A 10,333-nucleotide genomic window follows, 5' to 3' on the forward strand; every position below is an offset into this window, starting at 1 on the left:
GAACCCGTTGTATAATGAAAATGTTCAACTTTATAAATAAACCGTTTTTTGAAAATATAAAATACGTTTTGTAAAAGCAATTAGAGAAATCATAAACAAAATATATATAAATAAACTTTAAAAAGTACGCATAATTAATAGAAGAGAGAGACGGAAAGAAAAAATAAGAATGCATAAGAGAATGACATATGACATGAGAAACTTTTATTTATTATATAGTATAGATTTAATTTTTTAGTTGCATTTTTTAATTACTCGTGTATTACACGGGCTATATTTTAGTTGTGAATAATCCTAAACCATTTATTTTGCAAGCAAACCACATTACTTAAATTCATTCAAACTAAGGTTAACTAATAACCACGTTACAAATTGTCCTTGAGACTTGGACAAGTAATATGACTTCATTTAAAGTCGGATTTAAGTGCCATTTTTGTATACGGTGGTTTATCAGGTGGTTTATCAATTGCTCAACGTTAGTACTGCTTTTGAATTTATTGCAAATTGATATCTCACGTTTCTAAAACTTGTCATTTTAGTACTTATGATACTAAAATGACAAGTTTGAAAAACGTCAAGTATCCATTAGCAATAAATTCAAAAGCGATACTAAAATTGTGTAATTAAACAAGTCATATGTACTAAAATGACAATTAACTCTTTAAGTTGTTTTTCCTTTGCTTGTATTTGGAATCTTTCATCAATAAGTAAGATGCAACACTCTAATTTTCGTAAACCTTTTTATAATATTTTTCAAAATGATTTCATATTTTTCAAAATTTAACATATGACTAGTCACATTAACTATTTATAAAACTAATAACTTACATTCAAGTTTTCACAAACCTCGTTCATATTTAATAAATGAGTACTGATAAAACCATGGTGTAACTTTAGAAATCTACAAGTTTTGTGGCATATGGGTATGGGCTAATTAAATATTTAGTCCGATTTTCGTCTCGAAAACCGATCATGCCTTTTCATCCCAAATTATATGTTTAAATAACATATTAGCAATTTTAAGTGAGAACACAACTAAAAATACATTAAAACTTGGTTAAAAACAAAAAAATCAAACGAATTAAGATACAACGTATGACAAGTGTAGGGGAAAAGGAAAATGTTAGACCCGACATATGGCTTACGTAAGCTAACTCCGACCTTTGTACTAGCATGGACAACCCCTTTATAAAAGCCATATTTTTCAAGTTTTCAAATCAAATCATATAATTTTTCACACACATTCACACATTACTAGTTTACATAACATAAATGAACAAATAACTCATTTAATTCTTAATATTCTCAATTTAAAGGTTTATACCTTTGATATGCATCTGAGATCCATATATCACAACTTGCGATCTATGTCAAAAAGTTCTTGTTGTGACCCTTATTGTTAAATATCATGGCCGGTCTTCAACTCTATCATGAACCAATTATCATAACTCGTTATATAATTCGTTTGAGATAGTTGAAAGAGGGGTTGAGAGAGAGAGAAACCATGATGAAAGACATCTAATTCCCTATATAAAGAGGAGGAGATTAAGAGGGTGAAGGCCAAGTTCTCATACAGGAATTTGAATCAACATTAGATATTTATTACACTAGCTAGTTCTAACTTTACTATATATATGAAAGAAAAGATGAGAAATGCCTTAAACCCAACCATATTTCCTTTATGATTTTACATGTGTGACTTATATTCTAATTTCATATATATATATATAGTTTACCAAATCCTTTAGAAACGACAGTACGTATATATCTTCTATCATTCTTCTTGATAAAGGTTTCATCTCCTCCCTTCTTCTTCTTTTCATTTCACTTTTCTGCATATCAAAAACCAAACTCATGCAGCATGAGAAGTTTAATTACAAAAGATAGCATAAAGCTAAGATAAGGGGTGGGATCCGAAAGAGATCAAATTAACGTATTAAAGGTAAAAATAACTACAGTAATTATTTTACAGTTTTGAACTATAGTAATTACAAAATGAAGTTGAGTAATAGTAACTCTAATTCAAAAACTATTGAGTACCAATAGTATTAGCGTAATTACCACATATGTGTGTACGTTTCTCACGTTAAGAGTTGCTTGTATATTATTAATATACGCTTCTAGAAATATATCTATATATATAATTCAGAAAGCATTACCTAATGATCTTTTGCAGTGAACAATGGCCTCATGAACCGATCCTTCATTATAATCATGGTATGCTTTATCATTTGAACACGAAATATGAGACCCACTTGTTGAATTGTGACTCCAGCTCTTTGATCTCCGGAATGTAACAACCGAAGATGATATACAAACTGAATTGCTTGAACTGTCTACAATCCTTGTACTTTTTCTAGGTACAAGAAAGCTAAAACACTTTCTAAACAACTTCTTGGATGAAACTCGCCAACTTGCTATAAGTTGACTATATTTTTTCGTACATTTTGAAGGTTTTTTGTGTGGAAAATGAACCACAGGTGTGGCGGGACACGAGTAAAGCTTGATCTGATTGATGGATTTAGGAATTATGTGTCCATTAAAAATAACTTCATCGGCATCGACAAGATTCGTAGCATGTGGAAGATTGAAACAGAAATTTGTGTTGTTATCTTCGTTGTTGCAGTTGTTTTGATCGAAGATGTGGTCTAGGGAGGGTTTTTGGTTGATTAACCAAGAGTAGGAGAAGCTTTCTATGGTGAGAGGTTGAGAGGTTTCCATGGTTGCCTTTTGGAAGGAATAAGGATATTAGTTTTGAGTTATGACATATGATACGCCCTACTTGCGGTGCGCGCATATAATGTATATATGTGTGAACCTTCGGGTGGGCAAAAGTAAAATTGCACTAATTTTGACGTTATTTTACTAATCTCGTGAAAATAACGTTAAAAGTGGCGGAAGGTTAATCAGGCATCATGTGGTGGCGTTGATAGCCGAAAGACAAGGGCACATGCACCGATCAGCCGGTGTCCCGATGATTGAGTGCTATGTGCCTTATGTCCAAGGCTTGATGCAAAACTACTATCGAGCCGGGGGTCTCAACGGAAGCAGCCTCTCTATCCCTATGGGATAGAGGTAAGGCTGTCTACATCTTACCCTCCTCAGACCCTACCATAGCATTGCTATTGGTGGGATATACTGAGTATGATGATGATGATATGACATATGATTATCATGTAAAAGAGCATTTATATAATTGAAAGTGTACATGAGGGGCCAGTTTGGTGTTTTAGGTTTTTGACTTAATAGTTCTTTACAATAGGAACATAATTTGAATTGTTTATTTCGAAAGACGTTTGGTAATGATGTTAAAATAGTATAAATTCCTTTTCAACGTTCTACTAGTTCCTAAACTATTTCATTACCTTTAATATATATATATATATATATATATATATATATATATTCTCTAAGAACAAATGGTGGTTGTGTTCGGGTTCATGACATAATTCTTTGAAACCATGTTAATAATGCTTGCAGGAAAGTGGTAACGACTAATGATGACTTAAAGACCTAACCGCAACATCCGGCAACTCCCTTGATCGAGGCTAGGGTTTTAGAAAAACGTTTTTAATAAATGATTTTTGGAGCGATTTTGATGATATTTTGTTGTGATCCAAAACCGCACCAAAAGAACATTTTCACCACTCCAAAAGACAATATTTGTACTAGTGAATACACATTCACTTATAAGGTGTATGTTTATATGAACTCTGCATATGAAATCAGCGTACATATGTAACGTATCCAAATTTCATAAAGAGACCAATATATGCGGATATATATATATAGGTATCCCTAATTTGATTCCTGTCACATATGAAGTTAAACATCCAAAACCACTTACTAAAAACGATTAGTACATATGACATATCCAAGTTGCTCATTCAAGTATGATCAATGAATTTCTTTTACATCACCAAAAAATTGCCTGTTAATTTGTCTTCTTCCATGCATGGTATGCTGATATCACCTTCCAATTATTTTATAATTATTTACCATCAACTATCCAATTAAAAAATCACAACACTTGTACGATATGAACCCCAAAGTTGGGCCACCGACCCTTTCACCCATTATAATGGCATTAGATGATTAACCAAAAGAAATGGTCAGCTGAAACAATTTTGGAGAGAATTCAGAAAATATTTGAGAAAAAGAAATGAGGTAGGATTAATGATTAAAATAAAAGGGATTTTTGATTTTTATATTGTTTGTGACCCTTGTCTCGTTAAATATAATAATTGCTATTGTGAGCTCTTTAAATTCTTCAAATGTATTTAGAGTTTTAAATTAATGCCATTATATACACACCGAAACACTGATCAAGGGACTATAATAAATACTTAAAAAGTAACTAATATTTTGTTTTAAAAGGTTATAATAATATTAATTCGGTTGAAAATTATAAAAGAAACAAAATAATGTCGGAAGTGCGATTTGAACCCACGCCCCTCTCTCGAAGACCAAAACTTGAGTCTAGCGCCTTAGACCACTCGGCCATCCTGACCTTTTGATAATAACATTCATAAGAATTATTATATTTGTTACTTCTTCTCACACAACTAATCAAACTAGCATGCTTATGATTATTTGAACAAGATGCAATAAATTTTATATTTGAATATTTGACTGAACAATTGAATTCATTACTGTCAACAAGTTTACCACTTGAATTTTATCAGAAACAGGTGAGCATACAAGATAATTTCATTATCTAGGCTGTATAGTGTATATTATATTATTATGCATAAATAATATCTTAGAATAATCATATAAGTATGGCATGCTGATTGCTGTGATTACTTCATAAAACATTTAATTAATAGTTTCATAAGGGGCAATAATTTAGGATTCACACCTACTACTATTTAAATTCAATATTACAATTCTGTTTCTCATATTGTAGCTCAAGACTAATGAGTATGAGAGAAATCTCATTATAAATTAATCTTGATTAAATACTATATCTCAGTAACCAAAACCAATCCTTTCAAAATCTGAAGTTAACGAACTAATTCTTTGACTTGTCAAACCGTACAACATTAAACTTGAACAACCGAACTGTGAGCACACACTTAAACACTCAAAAGAAATTAACATACTTAATTACAACCAATGTTTCATAGCCGGGCTCGTCATCAAACTGGCTGCTTTATTGATTCATCTCATTTTTAGTCCAGCACACTAACTCCGTTGAATAATTATGTTATATAAAAAGGCAATTTGGTCCTTTGGTATGAGATACAACCATTGTTGAACAATAGATTTATTCCCATTTTTTTTTATAATTGTGTGTGTTCATGATGGATATGGTGAGGATGCAGCATATGGAAGAAGGCCAGAGGTTTGATTAAATATAAAGAAATCACTCATTATCCTAGATAATTTTTTTTAGAACGACGACTATTTTATTTCATTCCCTTGTTCATTTCATTCCTTCTTCATTCCATTACTTCCAACCAAGCATACACTCAATATATTCAAACAAAATAGACGATTTAAACAAATTTTATCAAAAAAAAAAAATCCATCCACCGAACTGGTAATGGGTCCGGTTGTCAATCTGGCCACGAAATAATGCATACAACTTCATCAAATCCACGTCTCAGCTTTTGCTTGAAGGAGACATTATTTCATCCATTTCTTTTTAGTAACGTTTTAGGGTAAATTGTATGTTTTAGACTTTTGGTGAGATATAAAGAGAAAATGAATGTTAAATAACTCATAAACCGGTTGAACCGGTCCAACCAAAGCATTATGGCCGATTTAAATTTCGTCTTTAAAAACAGGAAGACTTCAAATTGAGTTGCAAAAAAGAAAAAAAAACAATTATGAAAAAAGAGGATAAAACATGTTTTCTGTTGTGAACAACCGACACTATTTATGTATGACACATTTCAATTTTGTCAAAGTCTTTGGCCACAAGAACACTCAAGATATATTTAATAGTCATGTTTGTCTCCTGTATATTTACCTTTTGTGTAGTATAAATACTACGACGATGGAAATAAAATATCATCCCAGTAGAACTAACAACTTATATATATCTCTTCACTCTCTTGTCTATTAGATATAATAAAGATCAATTATCATTTCAATAATCTTGTTATAATTAGAGCTAATATTATAACACGTTATCAGCACGAGCCGCTTATATCCTAATCAAGAAAGGTAATAGACACAAAGATATCTACATAAGCATCATAAACACTTCTTTAATTATGTACATTGAAAATATATCTATGCATATACATATACTAAGTAATAACAATAATGTGTATAAACATTGTTATTAAAATTTGATAACCATTCTAATTTTTATATGCACACTAATATATCATTTAAAAGTTAGATTTATTTACACTAACAATTTTATTCTTATTATTATGCATAATAATTATATATTTTATAAAATAAACTGTATTTATTATCTTACTTTAAAATAATTAATATTATATATATACACACACACATACAAACGGTAATGTTACCGTTATAAAACGGTAATATAGCCGTTGTAAAACGGTTATAAATTTTCACTATAAATAACCAATTATTAACCCCATTTCATTTACAACAAACATTCTTCTTATTAAATTTATCCAAGATAAAGTTTTCAAAATGATTCACCCGGTTTTGTTGTTGGTCACTATAATTCTTATACTACTTCTCATTCTAATTTTTAATCTCCCATCTGAAGATTTCGGCATTTTCTTTTTCTTTTATATGTTTATAGCTCTACCAATGTATTGTATCTCATTGTTGATTGATATATATATGGATTCTAATATTTATCATACTATTTGCTCTATTATGTTTAGCAACAAAATGTCAAATATAGCAAAACTCGAATTCCCTGCACTCAACATTTCTGGAGAAAATTATATGTCTTGGACAGCAAATGTCAAAAGACATTTAAAATCTATGGATGTGTTAGAAACAATCCAAGAATACAATGATTGCTCTGACCAGGATAAAGCAAGAGCTGATGTTTTCATCCATAAACATATTGATGAATTACTACAGCATGAGTATTTTAATTATGATAACCCATATATGATATGGGAATATTTGAAAAGCAGATTCGATCATCTAAGGGAAGTTTTACTTCCTACTTCTAGAGATGAATGGAACAGTCTTAGGTTCCAAGATTTTAAGAGGGTAAATGATTACACCTCTGCTTTATACCGAATTGGCACAAAGCTAGAATTTTGTGGGTATCCCGTAACAGAGGAAGAAAAGTTAGAGAAAACTTTCTTCACGTTTCATGCATCAAACATAAACTTGCAAACACATTATCGTTTGCAGAATTTTAGGAGATACTCTGATTTAAATGCATTGCTCCTTGTAGCAGAGAAAAATAATGAATTATTGATAAAAAATCATCAATCTCGTCCCACGGGTTCATTAGCAATACCAGAAGCACATGTTGCTCACAAAAGTTCTCATAAAAATTCTGGTCATAAATGGGAACAAAGTCGAGGACGAGGCCGTGGTCATTTTGACAAAAGACATTTTAATGATCGTAAGCTTCCATTCAAATGGAACAATAATTCTTACGGTCGTGGTCGTGGCCGTGGCCGTGGTCGTAACCAGAGAGCCAATAATTATCATGTCCCACACAATACCAATTCCAACCACCAAAATAAATGGAATGAAGCTGGTAGGTCCGAAAACAATGGCACTTCATGTTTTAGATGTGGAAGTACAAACCACTGGGCAAAGGCTTGTCGCACAACTCCGCATCTGTGTGAACTGTACCAAGCCTCTCTAAAAGGAAAAGAGAAAGAAGTGAACCATGTTGATAACTTTAATAATATCAATGCTGAGCTGAGCGTTGAAGACTTTGAGGTGGAACTTTGAAACAAAGTCGCTTGATTACTATAATTAGATGCAATTATTAAGTGTGTTCTCATTATCTTTAATTATGTAGTTCCTCTTTCATGTACTACTTGTGTTTCAATTAAATAAAGTTCTTATTAAAATATCATATGTCTTCGTTATACACTTATTATTTTTTCTTAATATTTTTTCAAGATTTAAAATGAAAATCACTGGAGCACAAGATCAAACAAATGAAGAAGATATATGTATAGCGGATAGTGGAGCCACGCATACTATACTTAGATCTAAAAAATATTTATAAACTGAAACCAACAAAAGGGATCATCAATACAATATCAGGTCCTACAAACTTGATAGAAGGAGTGGGAAAAGCTAATTTAGCATTACCAAATGGTACAAAGCTCAAAATAGAAAATACTTTATTTTCCCCAAAATCAACAAGAAATTTGTTGAGTTTCAGAAACATATATCATAATGGATATGATACTCAGTCAAGGACTGTTAGTAATGAAAAATATTTGCATATCATAAGCAAAGATCAAATATTGGAAAAATTGCCAATGCTCCATTCTGGTTTGCATTATACATATATAAATGTGCCTCAAGCACATATGGCAGTCAAAGAAAATTGTTGCGATTCTGGTATCATAAACTTATCGCATGACAGATTAGGCCATCCAGGATCCACAATGATGAAAAGGTTCATTGAAAATACACATGGGCATCCACTGAAAGGTCAAAAGATCCACAAAAAAGATAAAATGCCTCAATGTACATCTTGTTCTCTTGGAAAATTAATTACAAGGCCTTCGCCATTAAAAGTCAATAAAGAAACACCAATGTTTCTTGAAAGAATTCAAGGTGACATATGTGGACCAATTCATCCACCATGTGGACCATTTAGATACTTCATGGTCTTAATAGACGCATCCAGCAGATGGTCTAATATCTCTTTATTATCGACTCGTAATGTTGCTTTTGCAAAATTTCTTGCTCAAATTATCAAATTACGTGCACGTTTTCCCGATTATACTATTAAGAGAGTAAGGCTTGATAATGTCGGAGAATTTACATCACATGCTTTTGATGATTATTGCATGTCTGTGGGGATAGTTGTAGAACACCCTGTTGCTCATGTACACACACAAAATGGCTTAGCAGAGTCGTTGATCAAACGCCTACAACTAATAGCTAGACCATTAATAATGAGGACAAAACTCCCTGTTTCTATTTGGGGTCATGCAATTATGCATGCCGGATCATTAATCTGTGTGAGACCAAGTGCAAATCATAAATACTCTCCCACACAACTTGTTTCCGGAAATGAGCCAAATATCTCTCACCTTAGAATTTTTGGTTGTGTTGTGTATGTTCCTATTGCACCACCACAACGCACAAAAATGGGTCCCCAAAGAAGGTTGGGAATATATGTTGGATATGAAACGTCTTCCATCATAAGATACCTTGAACCTTTAACAGGTGATGTATTTACAGCACGTTTTGCTGATTGCCATTTTAACGAGACAATGTTCCCAGCATTAGGGGGAGAAATGAAAAAGCAAGAAAGAGATATATCATGGTGTGTACCATCATTGTTACACCTAGACCCAAGATCAAAACAAAGTGAGACAGAGGTTCAAAAAATAATACATCTACAAGAAATTGCAAATCAGTTACCTAATGCATTTACTGATATAAACAGGGTCACTAAATCTCATATACCAGCTGTTAATGCTCCAGCTCGAGTTGAGATTCCAAGCAAGCAAAATAATAATAATGCACCTCGTGAATCCCAAATACGTTTAAAACGTGAAAGGCCAATCGGTTCAAAGGATAAAAATCCTCGAAAAAGAAAGGACTTTGAAAATGATACTGACCCTAAGGAAGGAATGATTAACAAAACCTTCCCTCAGGAAAGAATAAATGATATAACATTCTCTCAGAAAGGAATAAATGATTCCAATAAAGAATTGTCAATCAACTATGGTCAATCACATATAATGTGGGATCGAGATGAAATGGAAAATATTGATGATATATTTTCTTATTCTGTGGCAACTGATATCATGGAAGAAAATGATGACCCTGAACCAAAATCTGTAGATGATTGTAAAAATCGACAAGATTGGAACAAATGGAAAGATGCCATGCAAGCTGAATTAAATTCCCTAAATAATCGAAAGGTTTTTGGACCTATTGTCATTACACCAAAGTCAATGAAACCTGTAGGATATAAATGGTTTTTGTGAGAAAACGAAATGAGAAAAATGAAGTTACAAGATATAAAGCAAGACTTGTAGCTCAAGGTTTTTCTCAGAGGCCAGGAATTGACTATGAAGAAACGTATTCTCCTGTTATGGATGCTATTACGTTTAGATATTTAATCAGCTTAGCAGTCTCTAAAAATTTAGAGATGCGTCTTATGGATATTGTCACAGCTTACTTTAATGGAACACTAGATAGTGACATCTATATGAAAATTCCC

At 32.1% G+C, this 10,333-nt stretch overlaps 1 protein-coding gene and 1 non-coding gene across 2 annotated transcripts; both read right to left on the bottom strand.

Moving 5' to 3' along the window:
• Window positions 1-2,145: 2,145 nt before the first annotated feature.
• On the bottom strand, window positions 2,146-2,766 carry LOC143616303 (uncharacterized). The gene has a single exon (XM_077089174.1). It carries the CDS (start codon window positions 2,719-2,721, stop codon window positions 2,146-2,148), a length of 576 nt encoding a protein of 191 aa, XP_076945289.1. The 5' UTR covers window positions 2,722-2,766.
• Window positions 2,767-4,425: 1,659 nt separating this feature from the next.
• TRNAL-CAA (transfer RNA leucine (anticodon CAA)) lies at window positions 4,426-4,510 on the bottom strand. The gene has a single exon. It is a non-coding gene; the product is annotated as a tRNA-Leu (tRNA).
• Between the last annotated feature and the right edge of the window lie 5,823 nt (window positions 4,511-10,333).

The sequence above is a fragment of the Bidens hawaiensis genome, unplaced genomic scaffold, assembly GCF_021521415.1.
Source record: "Bidens hawaiensis isolate Kalapana, Puna unplaced genomic scaffold, B.hawaiensis_p1.1 tig00046777_1, whole genome shotgun sequence".
NCBI classification, from domain to species: domain Eukaryota; kingdom Viridiplantae; phylum Streptophyta; class Magnoliopsida; order Asterales; family Asteraceae; genus Bidens; species Bidens hawaiensis.

Coding starts and splice junctions, on each gene's coding strand:
- LOC143616303 (XM_077089174.1), bottom strand. CDS start 2,721: ATGGAAACCTCTCAACCTCTCACCATAGAAAGCTTCTCCTACTCTTGG.